The sequence below is a fragment of the Quercus lobata genome, chromosome 11 (assembly GCF_001633185.2).
Source record: "Quercus lobata isolate SW786 chromosome 11, ValleyOak3.0 Primary Assembly, whole genome shotgun sequence".
Classification (NCBI taxonomy): Eukaryota; Viridiplantae; Streptophyta; class Magnoliopsida; order Fagales; family Fagaceae; genus Quercus; species Quercus lobata.
In genome coordinates, this window is record NC_044914.1 from 7,121,272 (window position 1) to 7,145,682 (window position 24,411).

The 24,411-nt window shown below is 33.4% G+C and overlaps 1 protein-coding gene across 2 annotated transcripts; it reads right to left on the reverse strand.

Annotated features, from left to right (window-relative positions):
• Positions 1 to 130: 130 nt before the first annotated feature.
• LOC115968900 (choline/ethanolaminephosphotransferase 1-like) lies at positions 131 to 18,069 on the reverse strand. 2 transcript variants are annotated; one of them, XM_031088439.1, is made up of 20 exons: positions 17,953 to 18,069; positions 17,612 to 17,752; positions 16,665 to 16,674; positions 16,498 to 16,548; positions 14,644 to 14,721; positions 12,043 to 12,118; positions 11,917 to 11,939; positions 11,737 to 11,837; positions 11,160 to 11,254; positions 10,822 to 10,890; positions 9,696 to 9,765; positions 6,379 to 6,442; positions 6,255 to 6,295; positions 6,080 to 6,164; positions 4,244 to 4,306; positions 1,970 to 2,028; positions 1,810 to 1,862; positions 1,459 to 1,531; positions 639 to 680; positions 131 to 453 (listed from the first exon to the last, which is right to left on the reverse strand). In XM_031088439.1, exons 2-19 carry the CDS (start codon positions 17,746 to 17,748, stop codon positions 659 to 661), a joined length of 1,170 nt encoding a protein of 389 aa, XP_030944299.1. In that variant the 5' UTR covers positions 17,749 to 17,752; positions 17,953 to 18,069; the 3' UTR covers positions 131 to 453; positions 639 to 658. The 2 variants fall into 2 exon arrangements, with proteins under 2 accessions (XP_030944299.1, XP_030944298.1); XM_031088438.1 differs by having other exon boundaries at positions 17,612 to 17,758.
• Between the last annotated feature and the right edge of the window lie 6,342 nt (positions 18,070 to 24,411).

Sequence of the window (24,411 nt, forward strand, 5' to 3'; positions counted from 1 at the left end):
TATTGTTCTTATCATTATTATAGAACTAATACACACACATCCCAAAATGGTATGCCAAAATAGAAGGTACTAAAATATTCCGTCACAAACTGGAATTGGCACCGAAACAGAATTCAGAACATTACTAAAATTATCAAATTACATATTTAATAAAATAAAAAAAGAGACATTGCATGGGTTATGGGTTACTACTAACCAGTGTTATACATGATTCTGAAAGGAAAAAAACACACACACGCTAGTGTTATACATTTGCTTGTATTATATGAAACGAGTTTACAAATCTAAATAAATTAAAAGAAAAAAAAAAAAATTCTATTGCAAAGGTAAGGATGATCAAATTGGAGCTCGAACACTAAAACCCATTGACAACTATGTCATCAATGTTCTATTAAAAAAAAAAAAAAAACCCACCAAAACTTCAGCATAGCTGCATCATTCTGCAACTCACAGCTGGAAGGCAAAAGGAAGGTCGAAATGAGCAGAAGAGAACATGCAAATACAAAAGCACCAAACACAATCAGCACTACAAAATGTTTGGTATAAATGCTAGGAAGCAGAGACCCAGCTATTGATCATAAAATTGAAATCTGTATGGGGGAAAAAAGTAGGGCAAGTCTCAAGAAAGATGGGTGAACCTGGGAAACACTGGCAGAGTTCAAGCTTCTTTCCTAGTTATCCTGTAATTGACAAAGAAAAACATATGCAAAGGTCATACTCTATGTAAAGCTATTATTACAGGGAAATATCTGAAACCTTAATACTGCAGTATTCATTATATTGTGCTATTATAAATTACAATTAAATTGCTAACAAAGTGACATGTAAAATGGTTGTTTTTATAAAAATAAAGATTCAACGTAGTTGAACGTACTTTGTGTTCATTTACATGAAGAGTAGTGCTACAATCTACAAGTACTACAAGTTTTACTGCATTGGGCTTACAAACTAATGGGTCACCAATCATAAAAAGACAATTCAAAGATTCATTTATGAGGTGGTTGAAGCCCATCAATCACATTTATTGTCACATCAATTTGTAAGCTTTATACAGTAAAGCTTGTAGTACCTTTAGCATTTTCCTTACAAGAAACCAAGGAAATATTGGAGGAAACAAATACTAGCATCTCGGTTAGTAATGACTCGCGAGTAAGTATATTAACATCCTAAATAAAACAGCCAGCTGGAGTTAACTAAAACCTTTTTTTGGACTAACACAAGTGTCATACCCACCAAATAAAAATATAGAAAACGAAATTTATACACATTTCATACCACAGTAGCAAACATATTATAAATTTCGATATAATTTGAACAAACAAGTTAAATATGCTCAATTTGGCAAAGTCACAACTGATTTTAAAGTCAAAAAACCCACATCCAATCTAAACCTGATTTGAACCAAGTCGGGCAAAAAGGAAATGTGAAGTTTTACAAGGTTTTTGATGGTAGTCTCACCTGAAGCAATAAATTCCCAACGCAGTTGTGATTTCATGAATGACGGATGTGGCAAAGTGCAAATACAGTACCACTGAGTTCAGTAAAAGAAGATGTCAGGCACAGAACAGAAAGATCATAAAATCACAATATTACATCTCTAATCAATAGTAAAATCAAGACAATATTCCCAAGTAGCCACTGCAGCAGTAAAGATCTAAATATGTTTTCTTTCCATATACTAAGCTCCACCTAGACCTATTTCAAGCAAATAATTGGATATAGGAGTTTGTAAAATGTGAAAAAATAAGTAATTTACGACAGTTGACCAAATGCATTTTTTTTTTTTTAAAAGGGTAAAAGTCACCATACCTGAGAATGCACAGTAAAGAAGAAGGACCAGCCTCTCATCAACTAAAGGGACTCTGCCACAAAAGATGAACAGAGGTTCATGAGTGAAATAGAACCACAAGCATTGAGAATAGAATGGTAAGTCCATTATTCAGCACACGAAAATCAAATTACAACATACCCATCATTTAGTCTGGCTGTGAGTACATTTGCAATGGCGAAAGGGAGATATAGTAGTGACTGCACAAAATAATAGAGATTGTGAATTGCAATAGCTTTTTTGAGGTTGAAATTCAACCCAAGGAGTCTAGAGTCTAGACACATGACATCACCCACAATCCCATACCTAAGAAGCACAGACACAGACACAATGCAACAGTTCTTGAAAATTTAGAACAAGTCATGGCAGGAAAGAGCAATTAATTAATAAAAATTATATATATTTATATATTATTGGACATATATTACATATGCTCTAGGTTTTAAAAATAAATAACCATTGAAATGCAAATAAATGATATGACTTACTAACCCTCAAACAATGGTCTTAACAATAAATGATAATCACATTACAATTATAAGTTTATAACCACTAAACAGTAAGCAGTAAACATATACAATAAACATCACTAAACAGTAAAAATAATAAACAATAACCAAAATTTTCTAATTTTATAACCATTAAAATAAGTGTTTAAACCCCATTGGACCCGTTTCCATCACTCAGAATTTTACAACACTCTAGTAAAAAAAAAAAATCCCACAAAAGGAGCACAACAGGGGCAGGCAAGAGGAGCTAACAGTTGCAGCAAAGCTTCTAGAAATCAGATAAAGCTGCCAGATGGGTTACCAATCTGACAGTGAGGGTTGCCAAGGAGGTGCAAATGGGCTGTTTGGTCCCCTATCTAATTGTGAAAGAGCATATCGATGGCTAATGGTGCAATGCAGATTGAGAAAGAGAGAATTTTTTTTTTTTTTTAAATTTTATTTTAAGCCGTGTAGTCTATAAATCTATAATCATTATTGTGTCAAGAAAGCAAATCGGTGATCTTTTTTAATTTTTTTGTTCAGCCGTGTCACGCTTGTGTCCCCTCCATGTTCGAAATTAAAAATAAATAATAAAAAATTATTATTTTGGGCCAGATACCTTAAGGGTATGTTTAGTTGGGGTGAAAACAAGAAAGATGGAAAATAGGAAGAGGAAAATAGGGTGGAAAATAGCATTTTTCACTATTTGGTTCAAGAGAGACAGAAAATGGAGAGGAAAATTTTCCCTCCAAACCCACATTTTTTTATCCTCCCAATTTGGGAGGAAAATAGGAAGGAAAAAGTGCTGAATGATGTACTTTACACAAATATCCTCACTTTATTCATCTCACCTACCCCTCACCTTATTCATCTCACATGTGAATGATTATTATTATTTTTTTCCATTATTCCCAGAGGTCTTCACACAGCATGTATATAATATAACTAAACAATAGACACAAAAAGTGCAAGCCAATAATTGTTTTTTTTTTTTTTTAAAAAAATTGTCTTCCCAGGCAGTAAGCAGGAGCCATAAATTTTAAATTATTATAATAATAAAATAATTAATATAAATTTACATGTATTTGTGTTAATTTTTATATTATTTAATGAGTGTAAATATATCTATTTCTTATATATTATATAATAAGGACATAATAGTCAATTTATATAAACTACATTTTCCATCCTCCCCTTTTTCTCTCCAACCAAACAAAAAAGTTTTCCACCCTCCCACTTTTCCACCCCTCCAACCAAACACACATGAGAGAAAACCAAATATTTTCTATCCTCCCACTAATTTTCCATCCTCCCATTTTTCCACTCCTTCAACCAAATGGACCCTAAAGACATGCATACAGCCATGTCCCAGGCATGCTTGTGTCTTGCATGACATGCAGACCTTTTTGTTATGTCTGTTCTTCCTACTTGGCAGTCAATAACATGACAGAAACTGACATGCCCTTTTTAATTCTCAATTTCTAGTTTCCAGCAGAAGGCTGGGCAAAGAAGCAACACTTATCTCATGTCAAGCTCTAAAGCAATAAAGCTGACTGATGTTAGAGGAAATGTCAACCCTAACAACCGGTAGAGTAATACCAATTTCCCATTTTTTATTTTTCATGAAAATGGGACCTTATGTGCACCACTGAAAAGTAAAGGAAAACCTGACTTATCTTTGAATAAAATATTTAGCTAAAAAAGTATACTATTTTGAGTTTTCATTCTCGGCTTACGTTAAACTTTTTTTTTTTTTGATAAGTAGGCTTACTTTAAACATTTGAGTAGTTCAAAAACCAGTTATGGTGAAAAGAGACAGATAGGCAACATATTCAGAAACAACGCAGCCAAAAAAAAGCCATAACCATAACCAAATTCTAGATTACCAACTAATTTCAAAGTGGTTTGGTATGAGAAAGCAACATACTATGCACATATTAGTTTTCAAGCCCTTTGGTTCATCACACAAATGAGCGAGGATCATCCTTCCCTGCGAAAACAGATGTAATTCAGCAACAATTCAATGATAAAAAATTTGATTGTCTAAAACAGTAGTGCTCAGGGGAAAAAATTAAAAACTTATACAGCAAAAGGTAGCTATAAGAAAGAAAAAATCAAACATTGAGCAGACATTACAACACCAGATAACAAGGCTAGAACGTAAATGACCATGTATATGTGTGAATTATTTATTTATCCTATATTTTGATATTGTCAATCACATGCTATGGCTTCCAGAGGAAAATCTACAGGACAGCCCAAAATACAAGCCAGAGATACATTGTACCATGTTAGAATGCCACAAACCATAAAAACAAGCTTGATCTTTAAACCACAACTAATTACGGCACCTTGCAGGGTCAATTATACACCATTAGGGTTCTAAAACCCATTTGACTATATTAAGCTCTTTCTACAGTTTATTACCAAAAATTTAGTATGAGAAAGATAAAAGGTTAACATAATCACATATCATGTAACCACAGCAATTCTCTAAGGACTTCATTTCTTTTTGATAAGTACTCTAAAGACTTTATCTCTAACCAATAACAAAACACCAGGTATCTTGTGCAAGTCAACCTACAGTTCTTTGGCAATCTATACAACTGATTACTGAATGTCGTAGTGACTACCATAGCAACTAAAGAAAAACATGCAATTACATGGATATAAAAATTATCAATTTGCAAATTAAGCAGTAACCAACCTGCAAAAAAGTCATCTACAAAGTTGCACCAAAACTACAACTTTATATTGGCACACAAAGGCTACCAAAATTACCATTGCACCATTAAAAATTTTAATTATCATATTTCTAGAAAAATACAGCACAAGATGGTACACATTCTTGATGTAGCATCAATTCTTAGTTGTTTTGGAATCTAAATAGCTGCTATCATATGATCATCTGTTGGTACACGTTCTTGATGCAGCATCAGTTCCTAGCTTTTTGGAACCTAAATCACTGCTTTCATATGATCATGTGCCACCCATAGCTACACAAATAAGATATAAAATGGAAAATATTGAAATCAAGTTGCACTATGATGCAGCTACTACCATAACCACAAAACCTTGATCACCAGCTTTCAAACAGGGATCAACTAAACCTTGACTACCTAAATCAAAGCAGGATCCTCTTAGTTCCTCTCAGCTTTCAAATGGGGATCAACAAACATTGCCAAATTTACAAAAAGCTCAAATATATCACTTATTTATAGCAGATTTATTTGTTAAGCCAAAGATACAGCACCAGAAAACATGTTCAAGTCAAATCCTGATTCTGTCCAAATCTATACCATCAATTTAATTTCCTATGTTGTCCATCATGCAACAACAAAGGAAGTGCAATCTGGGTACAAGAGCACTCGCATTTTCTTTTTATGGGGTTAAATGGGTGAAGCCTAAGACAGTTGTAAACTTCTGGTTTGTTGGCAAAGGAAGTGCAATCTGGGTATAAGAGTGAAATCTGGAAGGTTATTGCATTCTTTACGTGTTGCTCTAGTATACTTCCTGCATGATAATGTTCTCATCTCTATAAATTGATCTTTTAATTATTAAACAGAAAATTCCAATTTATCTTAGCCCGTCACAAATAAGTAAAATATATTTGTTAGTGACCACAGAACAGCAAAACTGAAAATCAAAAAAATTTAAAGAATGCATACTAACAGCAATTTTAATCAAATCAATTCAAGTCAGAGAAGGAAAAATAGAAAATTCCAATGAATGGGGTAGTCACACTAAAACTCAAATATCTTACCACAAGAAAACCAAAGGCGAGTCCAGTTCCCAATACAACTAAATGCGGATAGTTCCCCATTATGTCAGATGGAGACAAAGAGTCCCTGCATTTAAAATAATGCCAGTATGTAAACCCATAAGCCTGTTTTAAGGAAAAACATGTAGAAATAACATATAACAGGTTTGAATCATACCAAACTAGCACTCCTCCCAATAGTACAGCAAAAGGGTAAAGCTGATGAGAAACAACAATAAAATAATATCACATCTCCTATGAGCAACGAAAAAAGATACGTATCCAATAGGTAGCAGTATTACCATTGCTAATGCCAGAAGCATGCTTCCTTTTCTTGCTTGAACTACCTTATAAACATTCTGTATGCTGCAAATAAACACGAAACAAGGGAGATCTTAGCTGCCCTTTAGCAAACAACATCATTAAGTAAAACATGTGAGCTGACAGTAATGTTATAGGTAAAAGCATCAAATTCACCTTTTTTTTTTATCTTTTTTTATAATTTAGATTATAAGACTTTTATTGAAAAAAATTGAACATCATGTTCACGATGGTGAACACTCTAAACAAGAAACAAATATAATATAATCAAGAACTAAAGGAAATAGAGACTAAGAATTCAGATAAAGAAATACAATTCATACACCCCCAAATATGAGCCCAATGAAACAGAGTACCAAAGAGGAGAGATTTTAGATGATCCAATGTTCTCTCCTTGTCTTCAAAAATGCGGGTATTGCGTTCGTGACAAACTAACCACATTAAACATGTCAGGACCATATTCCAAATGGTTGAAAGATGCTTTCCAAACCAGTTTCTCCAGATGAAGAAAAAAGAGCTGATTGACCTCGACATTACCCGCTGGATCCTAAACACCGCAAAAGCTTCACACCATAAGGCGTGAGAAAACTTACAATGAAGAAGAGATGATCCACTAATTCCCCATCACAGTAGCATAAACAACACCTACTAACTAGAGACTGACCTCTCTTAACAAAATTATCAATGGTGAGTATCCCATCATTAGCTATTGTCCATGAGAAGAAAGACACCCGTTTAGGCACCTTTGCACTCCAAATGCACTCCCAAGGAAAAACACCAATGTCAGGACCAGATAACAGCTTATAAAAAGAGGGCACATCAAATACCCCAGACGTAGTCAATCTCCAGACTAGGTGATCATCCCCCTCACCCCTTGGCATAGAGGAATAAATAAACTTAAAAAAGGAATAAACAGTGGCTGCCTCCCAATCCTGAGGACCATGACGGAAAAGTAAATTCCAACTCCTACCCCTTTTTGAAATAGATACTACCAAGTCAGAGACCCATGCTTCCTTAGATAGAGAGCAAGCAAACATAGCATAAAAGAGTTCCTTCGAAGATCATGCCAAAAACTAACACAGCTACCCTCCCCCACATTATACAAAATCTGACTAAAGAACTTATCTATTCCTTCCTTAATACTCCTCCACATCCCACGACCATGAAAACCTCTTACCCCTCTAGCGCACTAGCCTCCTCTCGCCTCACCATATTTGGCTGCTATAACTTGACGCCATAATCTATTACTTTCTTTCCCAAAATGCCACAACCACTTCCTAAGCAATGCCTTGTTAAACAACCCAATCCTCTTGATCCCCAAACCACCACACTCAATTGGCAAACAAACCTTATCTCAAGCAACTAAAGGATATTTAAAAACATCCTTTGAGGCCCCCCAAAGGAAATTCCTTTGAATCCTTTCTATTCTAGCTGCCATAGCCTGAGGTATAGTAAACAAAGATAAAAAGTAGGTGGGAAGGCTTGTGAGAGTACTTTTTAACAAAGTAAGCCTGCCACCTTTCGACAAATAAAGTCATTTCCAACTAGACAGCCTCTTCTCCATCTTTTCTATAATAGGATTCCATATCGACGAATCCTTTTAATGTGCCCCAAGAGGCATGCCCAAATATCTCATAGGCAGAGTACCCACCTTGCAACAAAGGATATGAGCCAAAGCATTCAAATTCCCAACATACAAGCCCGCAACTGATTGAAGTAAAGCGCATATTTTCAGATAAAAACATATAATAAGTTAATAACCTATAATAAAAATATTTATGATATATACCAAAAAAAAAAAAAAAAAAAAAATTATAAGCTCAAAATAATAACATAGTTTTCCTATCAGCTCAAAAGGATGATGCACTTGTACAAAGTTTCTTAAGTTCAAATTTTAACTATATCGTTGAAATTTCTTAAAATTTTATATATTAAATTTGAAAACAATTGACAATATATAATATGATAATAATATATCATATAAAGTTTACGCATAACATTTTTTAGAATCCTCTTATGCTATATAAAAGTACATGATTGATGATAGTTATTATTTCTCTTATGCTTTATAAAAGTACATAACTTTGATAGTTACTATCAAAATGAAGTACATGAAGTACATAATTCAATCTAAATATGTCCAAAAGGCAAAGACCAAGAAGCACAATAACAATAAATTCCTTGTTCGTGTCTTTTTAATATAATATATATTTGATTTTTTTTTTTTTTTTGGTAGTGTATGCTTAGTGTTATTTTTTTTTTTAATCTTTTTCATATTTGTAGTGCAACACCTTAAGAATCATGTTTGTGTAATAAATCAATGGTTCATGTTATTTGCTTCAAGATCAAGCACTTAATTTTAAAGATTCTTATCTTTTTTAACAATAAAATAAAAGAGTGCACCTAAACATGCTTTGTGCTTCAAAAAGAAACAGAAAAGTGCTTCTAAGTCACGCTACATTAAGGGAGCTTCGCTTCAGCAAAATGAAGCGCTTAAACCTCGGGGCTGAGAGCTTTAATCTCTGAGCATGCCTAAGCCCACAACACAAGACACAATAACAGAAATCCTTTGAACTCTTGAACATCAACACTAATGGATACAGATACACATGCACAATTATTTTATTTTAAAAATTGTGTAAATTCACACTTGGTTGCAATATGTCTTGAAGACCTTGCACATATACACGGATATGCATACACATCCCATTGTGGGACAACTACACAGCAATTTGATATCATGGAAATGTTATTCCAATATCCATAGGTCAACATAACAGAAAGAAAGGAAAAACCAAAAAAAAAAAAAAAAGAAGTGCTGAAACTTTAATCTATTTAAGCTTCCCTCAAGTCACTAGCCCTGCCTTCAACACCCACCTCAACATGGTTAAGGTAACGACTTTGGGCATGGCTAGCTCCCACAGTGTGACGGGCAGTGTGTATTTAAACAGTATAAATGATGATCTCTGTCATTTCACATCTAATCAGTAGGTCGCTGAAACTTTAACCTTTAGTCACTTGCTAGCTTAAGATCCACACCATTTCCATTTGTGCCTTCTCTTTGCCCTTGTCTTTGTTTCAATTCTCTCTTTATTTTTTTTTCAAAAAATAAGTCAAGGTTAAATTAATATCATGTGCCTTCTTGTTTCTTTGTTCTTCCTATATCATAGAATGGGAAAGCACTTGAAGTTGCATATGAAACAATCCATCTAAAATGGTTTACATCATACGTTGAAGAAGTCATATAAGATGCATCAAAACTCAGAAAATCATGCAATTTAGGGTATGGAGTACATACTTGAAAGTGATTGTTGGTATAACAGCAAAAGCAATCATCAGAAACAACGCAGCTCTGGATGTGGGAATTTCTGGAGAAAATAAATAAATAAAACTGAAAACATTACATTTCAAACCATTGCAGAAGGGATTCAGGAATTTATTCACAATTATCAAGCAGGGAAGAAAAAGTAGCGCAATGTAAAAGTGAGAAGGTGAAAAACAGGTAAACAGGAAGTATAAATTGCTAATTTAAGCAGTGGTTGAGCCTGAAAGATAGGTAAGTATTATCAACTGAACATTATGAAATGCCTAGTACAAACTCTTTCTACAGAAGTACCACTTAAGTTATGGTGTCTTAAACAGAAAAAATAAATTCTGACTTACCAGCAAACAGCAGCCATATCAAAGAAGGAACATATGAAAGAAAAATGCAGGATGGAAACAGTACACAATTGGGAAGGACACCAAGAAAAGTAATAAAATGAAAATGATGTTGAATTCGTGTGCATATATTACCACATTAGGATCCATAGATGAAATACTCAAATCCTAAAAGCATTGAAATAAATGCCTTAATGAAAAGGTAGAATGTGCCATACCAACAAAGATGACCCTTCAACTACACAGAACCAATGTCAATAGAAGAGGTAAAAATGGAATGGAATGTAATGCATTTTCTCTACAGTTTACAGTGAAGGCCACATGAGAAAAATAAAATTAAATATTTTGGCCAACATATACTAATTACAGCACTTAGCAAGATAAAACCACCTAAATGACATTGCTTACAGGCATAGGGTAATTATGTATAAAAACTTCAAATATTACCCCTGAATCACATTCCCCCATGACCTCACCAAAAACTTTAAGAACACTGCTGTAATCTAAAAGACTTACAGATCATTTAATTCAGAGTCACTAAGAATGAGATGGCTAAAGGAGGACACAATCAAATACAAACAGAAACAGCATTCTGTGAACAAGCCCCAAATAAGATCTCTCATAATAAAAACATTCTGCTGGGTCTAAATATTGTTAAACCATTAAAATATATTATGCATAACATTGAGCATAGTTTTCATATGGTTTTTCCAGATCCAAAATAATGTGTTGTAGGTTGTTGGCCTTAAAAAGAATAGTCTTACCATGAAGAAATGGTACCCAACTTAAGAAGGGTATAGACTTTCCAAACTGTTGAGCCCACCATTCAGCACCTGGAGAAGTTAAGAACTCCTAAGTATAAATCAAATGATTCACAGGCTCTATTTCTTAGCAGAGAAGTCTGAGATCTTCCAAACTTTCATGAAGCTTGGAAGCTTAATAAAGAACAAAATATATAAAGGCAACCCATAAAGAAAATTATATTGTATTGGATTTTACATGAAGTTTCAGAATATTGATTGAAAGTGCACAAAAGCACATTAAAGAGGGGAGGGGGAGGGGGTGTGGAGGGGTTGAAGGCACATTGGTGGCAGGAGCATACCTACAATAGCTGTGAAGAAATGAACGAAATATATCAACATAAGACCCTCAGTAGGTCCATTGATCGCCGGAAGAATAAGGGTATTGGTGAAATAGCTGTATCAAATCAAATATCAATACTGCTGATAAAAGATCCAACAATCAGTGGAATACTGGAATGTACATATTTGAACAATGACAAAACCTTTCCTGGAAAGCATAGTTCTAAATAATAATTTCAATAATTCAATTTTCAAAAGAAAAGACGGATGCATTGAAGTCAAGAAACACAAACAGATTGGTAATCATCATACAGGGACAAAGATTTAATAACAACAACAAGGATTTTAATATATTCACCCCCCCCCCCAAAAAAAAAAAAAACCCTCCAAAGCCCGCAGCTATGACCCCCAGAACATGGGAGCATGGAAGAAAATTATTAATTTATAGCATTCAAATGTATACAACAATGTTTTTCTTCTTATTGATAGAAATGTAAGAAAGAAAATACTATTGTAGTTAGCAGATCCATAAAGATGGGAACTAACATAATGGATAACATGCATAAATAATGAAAGGGTATCAATAAGACAACTTACCTTTCCCATGTTGCGCCATAAAATGGAACAGCTGAAATTACCCAGAACCAGAAAGTATCTCTTCCACACATAGCAGTGCTCCCAAAAGCCAATGCTTCTAACTATATTTAAGAAAGAAAATGATAAAGGTGATGGATTTCCAAGGGCTACAAAATGACAACCAAATATGATGATACATACCGCACAAGCAATAGCATCGCATCCTGCAATATATTGAGAAAGGCAAGAATGTTATTTATCAATATTAACACCTAAACTATGGAAAAAATGGAAAGAAAGACAAAATACATGACAATGGTATATCACCATGGTCAAAAAGCTCCCCTAATGGACTGGAGGAATTTGTCCGTCTTGCTTGCTTCCCATCAACAGCATCAAAGGTCTAAATAAAAGTAGTGAACGGTTAGAAAGAAAAGTGGTAAAAAGAATAATTAAAAAAAGGAAGGGGAAAGAGAAGGGCATGCCAATATGAGAATATTGATAAATAATCAGTATAAAAGACATTGCAAAGGGCATGGCAGAAATTCTATCTACTGATCAGGAATTGAGATTTAGAATGAGGGAAAAAAATTAAGTTGCAATAAAATTTCTATCTGCAGAGACCAAGGGAGCATGGATATGGCAAACTCTCCATAATGTTCACACGAGAGACTTATTGGATGCAGTTACCCCGAGGGCACAGCTGCATGCATGTCCAGGACATTTCAAGCAATTTTTAAAAAAGATTTAAAATACAGGATGGACATACTGGGTACAATCTGAACACAGGAGGTTAAAAAATTGGGGCGGAAAAAAGGATATTAATATGTATCTAGTGAATACTTAGGAAAATCCACCTCTCTCTCTCTCTCTCTCTCTCTCATAGTTATCTTCCACTTCTGCATTGTCTTATTCCTTTGGTTCATCTCGCCTCTCTGTTCTTTTTTAATTTCCCAGATGTTGCTTCTCATAACAGCTTGATCCTACTCCAGCTCTTAGGACTGCATTGGTCCTTTGACAATCATTAGAAAATATGCTCAACTTAAATAATTTATTAATTAGAAGCCAAAACACCTTGAAAATGGTTGCATTTTAGAAGCCCAAAAAAGATTGAAACTCACTTTTAATAGTTGATTGTTATTTTTTAAAACCTAAAACTATCATCAAATATACTTAAAAAATTATATTAACTAATTAATTTCCGTCTCCCCACTGTATCATATACTAGTGTTTCTGAATTTGCCAATAATTGTGTCCATATTATAGTTAACAGCAGCATACTAAAATTTCCACAATTACTACATATTTCAAACCATTCAATATAAAATAATACCTAATGGAGACTAAAGCCATACAACACAATCCCCAACATTCAACTTGTTTAAAAACTAGGGGTGTTCAAAAACCCAATCGACCCATCAAAACCATACCACCTAACTCAACTCAAGAGCATCTGCTCGATTTAAACAGGGCATTTGGTTGAATTTGGGTTTTGAGATGAAAACACAACCGAATCAGTTCAGATGTCAGTTTTCATTCATCTAAATGAACCCAACCTAACCAATACAAACCCTATCAATACACATGGCATTATGTGATTGACTGCATAGATTTCCCCTTCCTTTTATTGACATGCATCCCCTATCCTCTCCCTTCCTCTCTCTCTCTCTCCCCCAGTCTATCCGTCTTCCTCAGTATCTCTCTCTCATAGCCTCTGCCTCAACAAAGGAAAATTTTGATTTGGAGACAATAAGGATGGCATGTCCAAGGTGGAGATCAATTTGGAAAGGTATTTATTAAACCACCCCACCCCCCCCCCCCCAAAAAACACACACATTGGTCTCCTAGACAAAGCCACCGCCACAGCCCCTCCTACGACATCATTAGTTGATTCTCAGACAATGATGACCAAAACAAACGGGTACACTTCAGTTGGCTTCTCAAGTGGTCTTGGTTGGCATCAGTTTCCAATGCCGTTAAGTGTTAACTAGACATCTTCAGTTTGGGTGATTAAAATCCACAAGCCAATTCTCGACTTCAAGGTTGGCCAAATGTATTCTTTTCCGCCATTCTTTTTTCTCCTAAGTCACTCTTTATTACTTTATAATTGACTAGTCCATTTTTACTACTACTACTAATTTTATTATTGGTCTTCCTCTACCTTTTTTCATTTCCTCAACTTTCAACTCACTCTCTCATCGGTGCATTAATCACTCCTTTGAACATTACTAAACCACCTCAAGCAACGCTCCCTCATCTTTTTATCAACAAGGGTCGTCCCCATCTTTAAGAAAAATTCCTAATTTCGAACCCTATCATTCCTTGTATTTCCAATTAAAATTTTCAGTTCAGCATTTTATGAATATGTTCCTTCTTATCAGCCCAACAATCAATATCATAGAGAATAGCTTGTCTTATAAAAATTTTCCTTTAAACTTAATAGGTCTTCTACAATCACATAATAATCCTGATGCACTTGTCCACTTCATCCACCTTGCTCTTATCCAATGATTCACATACTCTTCAATCTCTCATCTCTATGAATTATTAATTCAAGATATCAAAAACTCTCGCTCTTTGAAATCTCTTCACCATCAATCCTTACAACCCCTTCATCTATGTATCTACTTTTACTAAACTTACATTTGATGTACTATGTTTTGGTCCTACTTAATTGAAAGTCGTTAGATTCTAGAGCATCTTGATAAAGTAAGAACAACATAACAATTACAATAAATTGAAAGCAAAACAACTGCACAACCATAAAACTAAAATTATACATGAAAGTAAAAGACATAAGATTAATGAAATATTGGATAAGTAATTTAACTTTATTAATCTATTCGGGTGTCACAAAGAAGCGTGCCTATATAAATAAAACACAAAAACATGATTGGACTACACAGCTTGAATAAAATCTATATAGACCTGATAGAGAAAAAGAAGCAATCCATGGGCAAAATGAACCCATCTTGGAGGAGCCGAATCTAAGCGAGGCGAGTATATCTGAAACAAAAATATTTATATAAAGGAGTCAGAGAAGTTTGAAGGAACACTAAACAATCTTGCTTCTCTTTATAAAGTTGGAAACATCTGAAAGAACAATCAGTGTGTTTGTAAACAATATATTTCAAGCAACTCATCGTCTAACAAATTATATACCAAATTTTCTGTCAAATTACCGGAGAGCCAATTTAGGGCACAAAGCACATAAATGGAGGCTGCCACATGACTATTCAAGACAATTGGGCATTGGAAAATTCTTTACAAAGAACTTTGATGCATGACAAACCAAAACAATGCAACAGGAAAATTAAAGAACATGAATAATAAAGATGGGTCTTGTTAACGAGGGTCCTAAGAGCATAGGTTAAAGACTAATAAATGCTCAATTATGAGCTGTAATGCACTCTTTTTAAAAAATAAGTGTGCTAATGATTCATTGGCTTACATGCACAAATTCATTGTGGTTATATGTGCTTTTTTGGATATATGTGTAAAGTTTGACTTTATTTTTTGAAAAATTTATAAATTTTTTTTTAATAAAGCATTAAATGGATCTTAACCACTACCCTTAGGACATTCGTTAACAAAAGCCAATAAAGATTGAGGACCTGGGGGTCAACACCTAGACCTGCTTTGAAAACCTATAGAAGTCAACATGTAGTGACGCAAAACGGAAAACATGAAAGGACTAGATCTCATTCTAGCTAGACACAAACTCTTAAATCCATAAGGGTCTCCTTGAATCCACAAGGAAGAACTCTAGAATCCACCACAAATAAAGAAAAACTCAATTTTACTTCAAGCTGATTGCTATTTTCGTTTTACAGGCTCCAAGCCAATTTAAGACTCCAAAAAACTTATTTTAAAAGAAAAATATTCCTAAACATATCCTAATTGAAAGAGTGCCATAATAAGATTCTACTTTGACTGGGAAACTCTTAAAAACACATGAAATCAAGGAAATAAAGCTTTATTGCCTAAAATTAGGAAAATTGCATAAATTTTTTTTTTTTTTTTTTGATAAGTGGAAAATTGCATAAAAATTTACAAATGATAAAATTGAAAACCCCATATATTGTCCTACATCATCTAGGTTTCGTTGAAGTTGACACCAAATCATTGGGACAATTTCAATAGAAATTTTATTCATCAAAATAATCCCCCCTTCATAGGAGTAGATTCTTGTGCTTATATAGACTACCAAACCCTAATTCTAACTAACATACGAAAACCTAATCCTAACCGACTGGGGAAATCCTTTTTTTTTTTTTTTTTTGATAAATGACTTGGGAAATCCCAATTAGTGAATTACAAACCTAATTAACTACTAATTAAATACAATTATCTCCAAAGTTAAATAAAAATAAATTTCAACATGTAACTCTTTGAGCTTCCCGCTTCAGTATTTCAACAAAAAATTTATTCCAAGTAACATAGAGATTCAGTTATTACATAACATGATACAAAACCCATGCATTTAGGGCACAAAGCACACCAACACTTGATTGTACCCACGTCATGATGTGATATCACTTGAGGGTTCATCAAAATGTATCGATTTAATGATTTCTAATTGTATGGAGGTTTACTGTAATTTTTTAAAAGTCAAGTAAAGTGCAGTAAACCTAGCCACGGGAGGTAAATTTAATTTGCACAAATTTTTAACTTCTTGAAAAACAATAATAGCCTTTTGTTCTCAGAATATTAGAATTATAAACAGGAGAATCTAACAAATATGAAAGTTAAAAACATGATAATAGAGAAACGCCCACTCACATAGCCAAGCAGTGCAGAAACGACTAAGAACATGAATCCGATAAGTGTTATCTGACAAAACATAAAGATTTTTCCATCAGTGAATTGAACAGGCATGAGCGTATTACATCAAAGTAAAAGTTACAAACGAATGCAACGATACAAAGAGAAAAAGAAGATTACTATACCATGTTTGGACTGGCCAATGATCCCGAAATGCAATGCAACCCCAAAGATCAAAGAAAAAGAGAAAAGAAGTCAGCATATCTAATCTCAATAAAAAATACTGGAAAATCTTATTACACACTCCCTTTTGAAATCGTGTTTTAAAAACACAATTTTAACTAAAAAATTGTGTTTTAAAAGGTTAATGTTTGTTGCACACATCCGTATACACAGCCTTGAAAATTGTGTGTTCAAGAGACGATTTCAGTTATAATTTCGAAAAAGTGAAATCACGTCTTGAAAACATGATTTCACAATTGAACTAAAATCATGTATTCAGCTAAGGTAGCACACACACAGAGGTGTGTAATCAACAGCACTCGTTTTTAAAAACACGATTCCCGTCTACGTGGCAATGCGTATACAGTGAGTGTGTGTGTAATAAGAAACTCGTTTTAAAAACACGATTTCCATCCCTGTCGAAATGTGTATACAGTGAGTGTGTGTGTAATAAGGAACTCATTTTAAAAACACGATTTCAGTCCATGTGGCAATGTACACTCAGTTTGTGTAATAAGGAATTGGTTTTAAAAACATGATTTCAGTTAATGTGGCAATGTGTATACAGTGAGAGTGTGTAATAAAAAGAAACTCATTTTAAAAACACGATCTCAGTACATGTGGCAATGTGTATTCGGTGAGAGTCAGTCCACGTGGCAAAGTGTGTAATAAGGAACTCATTTCAAAAACACGATTTCAGTCCATGTGACAATGTGTATACGGTGGTGAGTATGTAAACTATTATCACTCCTCTTGAAATGGCGTTTTGAAAACATGATTTCATAATTTTAACTGAAATCACGTTTTTCAAAAACGCGATTTCAGTCCATGTGGCAATGTTTGTACAGCGAGTGTGTAGAAAAATGAACAAAAAAAATATAGTGTAGAAAAAGAAGAAGAAGAGACATACGGCATCCAAAGGGGGAAGAAATGAACGAAGCGAGACCAAAAGGGTTGAAGCACATATTTGGCGACGTACGAGTGATCCACGCCGCTGTACTTGTACCTGTGAAGCGCCGCAACGCCGTGTGCCCCTATGTATCCCATTCCGCTAAACCTAAACACGTAAATGCAATTAGCACCACTATTTCTATTTGGATCATAATTTATTTGTACCAATTTTATATTATCTATATATGCATGCAACGGAATCAGACTATGCGTTTGATTCTGACGTATTGGTTTCTTCTTTCAATCAATATCAAATCATATTTAATGCTCAAATTTTAATAAAATAAAATAAAAAATTACCAGTTGCGGTGGTTCGGGCAGTCCGACTGTGGCGGTGGCGGTGGCTGGTGGCGGACTATTCTCTCCCTTGCTCTTGCTCTTGCTCTCTGCCTTTCTCTCTCTCTGCAGAATTTGGCTTTTTTTTTTTTTTCTTTTTTTTTTCCCCTAAAAATGCTTGAATGAGTGCTTTATTTTTGGATCGAATAAAGTAGTGCTTTATGACGAAAGAGCCAGATGTGGTGATTTTTGCCAAAATCTATAATGTCAAAATTTTAGTCAAATCATTTCCGTTTTCTTTTTTCTTTTTTTCTTTAATAAATGAAAACATTTCCAAGATATACAAAAACGAAAAACCAACTAATTTAAGGCATTATTCAAGTAGTTTTATATATTTAGTAATTTAATTTCAAATTTTGACTCTGTTTGAAACAAAATAACAAACAAAAGTATTTACTTTCTCACGTTATTGTAATTTAAATTAATTTGGTTTTGCTTATTTTATAAATCTATTTTTGTGTGTGAGAAAGAGAGATTAAGATCTTATGTCATTAATATTATATAAAATTGTTTTTTTTTTGGATAAAATATTATAGAAAACTGTTAATCGTTCAAGAAAGTTTTATATAAGTATAAAGAAAATGTTTAATACATGTTTTTATTATTATTATTATTATTATTATTATACTCGTGTTACACGGTATATAAATATAATGTATGTATTAGTTATGCTAACTCATAGAAAGAGAGGAGGATGACAAAAAGGAAACCCAACCCTAGTAAACCTTGGATGCGTGTGGTTTGTTGTGATGTTACATTACACTGTAATATTACATTATTGTAATTGTGGGGGCCGGTTAGCCACTAAAATTATTAAAGTCAAGTTAATTGGGCCTGTGGCCCATCCAATGATGCAAATCTGTCTGAGGAGGCTCATATCAGGTCGTAAGGGTAATCAAACGAAAGGAAGAGTGAATATCACAAAATGTGAGTTCAATATTCGTCCGAGGACAAAATCCTTCTCGGCATTATGAGTCCGAGGACGATCAGAACACTACCTTGTTACAAACGTACTTTGGAGCTACGTCACCACTAAAGGTGGGATAAGGGACCAAGGGTAAGAAAGAGAAGGCAAACAAATATCTATAACAACAGCTACCTCCACATTAATTGCCTCTCAACTAACTCTCTGACCGCATTAATGTGGAGGTGATGTCTGAACAGTGATGAAGCAGCCTTACAGCTGCTAGTAGGAGGTTCCAGAAGGTGTGAGATGGGACAGAAAGATATCCCCTGAACCCAATCTACATATGTGTGGTGAAGATGACATGAAGAAGGTAGTATATAACATGAAAGGAAAGCATGTAGAAAAAGATCGGAACATAAGAAAAGACACAAAGAACACTCAGGAAGAAAAAGCTTAGAAACCAAAGAACTGCAGTTGTTTCAAAGAAAAACTAATTGTTATATCGGTACTAATCCATCTATAAACGGGAGATTGGATCGTTTTACCTTTAAAAAGTTAACCTAGTTCTTGAACACCCATACTCTACAAATTTATTGTTTGGGCCCTTAACGTATAAACCCAAGACCAATTTGGGATCGTTACAAATTGAGTCCTTACAGTAATCTTATATTAATGTAATTTTATATTAACATAATCTCAATATAATAGTACAACATTACATTTTGTTAGCCAAGTTCAAGCTGGTTCATTAAAACATTCATGGCCATTACAAAGAAAATTGCAAACCATTTATTTTGATCGACTCCCTTGAACAAGTGAGTATAGCAGTGAAAACTACCGTGTATCCTTAATTGGTATGATGGTCATTTCACAAGTATAAATGCTTGTGGGGTATGTAAGCTCAAGAGTCAGGGTTTAAGTCTCTAGCAGAAAGTTTCACATACATATACATTTAGATTAGGTTAGAGTATAATTTATATATTGTATATAAAAAAGAATAAATAAATAAATAAATAAAAGAGTATAGCAACAAATGACTAATCTCTCTCTTGATCCTTTCTCTCTTTGAGGTTTTTTAGCAATGAAATTAGCGTACCTTTAAGGCTCTAGTAGTGAGCACCATCCTGTTGGAGGTTTACTATCAAATGATGGAACCAAGGTTTTGAATTCCGTTTCGGAGGCATTCGGATTGGCTACGGAAAGAAATATTTCGGTATTACTGTATTCCACTACATAGTTTTAGGATTAAGCACCATATATATATATATATATATATATAAATATATGTAAATCTTGTGTTATTATTATTGGTATCATTATTGTGAGAGAAATATATGCGAAGAGACTTTCATAGTAACTTATTCAAATTAAATTAATATCCTAGAGTGAAGTGCTAAATAAAATAAAAAAACAAAAGAATTGAAGAATTATCAGTTATACTAAAGAATTTCCTTAAAAAAAAAAAGGTTATATTAAAGATAAATGTTATATTACTTATATCTATAATATTTTCACAACAAATCTTATGTGGTAAGTTATTATTTGTTGTTACGAGTGAGAAAAAAAGTAATTGAAGTTGTGGATTCAAATTAGAACTAATAACAATTGAGATTAAATTCTATAAAGATGGGGTGTAAAACCTATGTTTTACACCATCCAATAAGTGATTGCCACATCAGTATTTTACTTAAAATTTATTAAAATTCAATACATCCTACCACACTTAATAACATCTCGATAGATTCCCAATTTGGTTGGATTTATATACGGGTATTAGAATTGATTGAGTGTGATTGTGTTTATTCTTAAATATGTGCTAAGATGATGTGGCATGTTGGGATTGGAGGAGTAAAACATGGGTTTTACACCACGTCCTTATAGAATTTAATCTCATTCTATATTATTTTAGATTATATAACCTTAAGCTTTACCTTATGGAGACATATGTACAAGTTTTCAATTCTTTTTGTGTGGATATTTTCTCACAGCTGCGGAGTAAGGTATATGCACTATATGTTATCTTATGTTTTCTCTTATGGTGTCATGTTTCTTTGTTTATTAATTAAAGATTATGTTGGAAGCCTATATTATTTGCACCTTCAAAGTGTTCGACAATGTTTGAACCAAATTTTTCATCAATTAGGAAGAATTGGATAAAAAAAACTTAGAAAAGCTTTCCATCCTTACTGAAATTGTCTCGCAATAATGACTTTTTTTTGTTTTGTTTTTATAATTTGTAGGTTCTGAATGTTTTGATTTTTAATTTTATTGTCTTTTGAAAGTTTGACCATTTAAATTTTTGGGTTCAACTTTTTGCAATATTTGAAACAGTTTAGCAAATTTCAACTATTATAATTATGGATTATTCTCTTGAAGGTAACCTATCTTTCTCTTATATTTCTCTATTTGGTAGTCATATATATTTTGTTTTGTTTCAATAATTTCTAGGCAGTGCCAGTAAATTTTCTGATTTTTTTTCCCTTTTCGAACGTTTTAACATCAGAACTTTTTAGTTTTTTTTTTTTTCAATATCTAAATTTGGCTTATTCATCAAATTGTAACTCAAAAAGATAGGAGCAATTCACGCAATAATATAGCTTCATAATCAATTTAAAATTTTATAAAATTATTTTAGTCTATTATAAATAAGTAAGTTTCTGTGCGTTACACGGGTTTCCGACTAGTATAGTAATAAACTCAAAACAGTACATTGATATTAATTAGCACCCAAGATATCCGTATAACCTCCAGTACAATATCGACTTCTTTGATTTAATTCCGATTAGAAAATGCCCTGTTAAATAAAGGAATGGGCTGTGTTTTTTTTTCTGCGTGTTTGTGTCCACGACTACATCATTCTCTGTTTTGAGTCAAGTCAACACTTCTTTCTGATTAGTGTTTAGTGGAAGCTCGCGCAAGTTCTTTTAGGATTACCACTTTTTATACCACAATTTTGCCTTAATTATGAAGTGGAAGATTGTAATTTCCGCGTATCATTTTTACAAATATTTATTATTTTTTCTTTATCATTTGTAATCGTCAAAATTATGATATGACTGTGGCATAAAAAGTTGTGAGCCTAAATTTCAAAATTGGTGCCTCACTGCCTCTATGATTATTGCTCTCTTTAGTCTTTAAGCCTGGCAAAAGGGACAAACTTACCGACACATGCAAATCATTAGGGTTTGTTTGGTCATAGAGTTCAAAAATTGTTATTTAAAAATATATGAAAACTATGGTTTAAAAAGTGTTGTTAAAAAACGTGTTTTAGTGTTTATAAAACAAAAAAAAAAAAATGTTTGGTATCATTGTTTAAATAACATGTTTAAGTGTTCAAAAAATATAAATATGTGTTTGGTATGTGGGTATATGATTTAAAAAAAAGCTGACATCCTATACAAAATAAAATTTTTTATTTGATGAGGGCAGAAAGGTCTGATGAGAAGAAGAGAACTGAATACGGATATGTCACATCAGGTGGTCCCCATGGTGTTTGAAGGTATTTACAGTACTGCCACTTCCTATCAAAAAAATGTTATTTGTTGTTTGAAAAGAGGCCACGGGTGATTTCAAAAAGTATCATTTAAAAACCATATTTCCAACAACAATTTTCAAGTATCACTGAACACAAATATGTTGCCAAACGCGTTTTTCTATTTTTGAACACTAGTGTTTAAACTCAGTGACCAAACGGCCACTTATTCTCCCACTTTCTTTATATCCTTTTTTTTCAGGAAAAAAAAAATATCCTTCTTTTTCAGGAACAAAAAAAAAAAAAAAAAAAAAACTGCTAAGAGTTATGTGCTGTACGCCAATTATTGCTATCCTATCGGTGCCCAATTATTGCTATCCTATCTGTGCGCAACTGTCATGTGAGAGGGTGAAATTGTATTTTCAACACATGATTTGACCATTTTAACTAAATTGTTTTTTTTTTTTAGAGAATTTACACCGCTCTTGATGATTTAAAATATCAATTAATTTTTGATGTAAATGGGAATTGAACCCTAAATTTCTTATACAACTATCAGAGATTTTATCAGTTGAACTAATTAGAATCCACAATTAAATTGTATTTTTATTTTCACTTTTAGTGCTGTATGATAATCTTTAGTCTATGCTTTATTAATTATTGGCTCATGTTATGGCTCTCATGATTTTATTCTTGATGGTCTTTCCTAATTAGTGTTATAATTTGATGATAAAAAGTTGTCATTAAGAGTGAACGTCATAAATTGAAATTCTCTAAAAAAAAATTGTTTGCTTAGTATATTTTTCATATACATTTAAATGTTGTTGTTGTTTCTTATTTGAGGTATAAATGTGCATTAACATCGAATTACGGACTTTTTTTTACTTGTATTAAAATATGAGTATGCTTGCTATTGCAAAAGCATGATGCATCCCATGTTCAATACTTGGACCCTGACAAACAGCTCCTCCACCTTTGGCCCTCAACAAAGCAGATCTTTTAAACACTCCAAAAAATTAAGATTGCAAGCCTTGCCCCTTCAATTGTTGATCCACCTAAATTCCTCCAAGACCCCTTGCTCAGAATTGATTTGCATACCCCACCAAATGGGTTTGATAATGCTCAGGTTTGGTATCAGATTAGAGAATGTGATTCTGATAATGCTCCTATTGTTTCTTTGTTTGTAAATTCATGAAAATTGTTGTTTTTATGGTTATATAGAGTTCCACAAATATGTTGAGAATAGGAGTTTTCCATTGCATGCTAAACAACATGATTATTTCTCAACAATTGCATACTTCCAGCCAAACAGTGGAGAATATGTCAATTCCCTCGAAACAGTTTACATTGCAAACTTTTTTTGAGAGAAAATATTTTACATTGAGAAGTCTAATGTTGGCAGTAGCAAAACTTTTAATTTGGAGCTTTTACACTAAAGTTCTAAGTCATTGTCTGTATCTCTGGCTTTATCAAAACGTAACCTCCAATCTCTCACAAAACTCCTAAACTCAGTCTCAAGCTACAAAACTCTCAAAATCAAGACCAAAACTTTAAATCTACCTCATGAACAAAAAATAAAAATAAAACAAAAAAAATCCGAACATAATTTCACCTAACCCAAAAAAAAGTACCATAAAGTCTTCTAAATGCTTAATGATTATGCTAATATAAATGGTAACTAATACATAAATTAATAAAAAAAACAGCTAAGTTTAATTCTCTCTTCTTCTCAAAAAAAAAAAAAAAAGTTTAATTCTCTCTCCCCAGTAGGAGCTTCTCCCTGAGAGCCCAGTCTCTCCTCTCTCCCTCGACGCACGATTAGCGTCAGTCGCTATCGTGCGCACGAGCTTTTCGCTGCCTTTCTCGTGAGCTTTGCTTCGGGAAGTGGCTGTTTCTTGCCTCCCTGTGGCCCATTGCTGTGGTGTGGGTCGGATTGCCTCCTGTGTGCTCTCCTTTCTCTCTCGGCGTAAGATATGACTTAGTCGCTATCGTGCGCGCGAGTTCTTCTCTGCCATTCTCGCGAGATTTGTTTCGGGAAGTGGCT

Excerpts from the sequence above, each read along its gene's own strand:
- LOC115968900 (XM_031088439.1), bottom strand. The coding sequence starts at position 17,748 with ATGGGATACATAGGGGCACACGGCGTTGCGGCGCTTCACAGGTACAAG. Across the intron at positions 4,307-6,079 it reads TCGCCTTTGGTTTTCTTGTG|GGAAGGATGATCCTCGCTCA; the intron begins GTAAGATATTTG and ends CTGTTTTCGCAG. Across the intron at positions 681-1,458 it reads TTGGGAATTTATTGCTTCAG|GATAACTAGGAAAGAAGCTT; the intron begins GTGAGACTACCA and ends TGTCAATTACAG.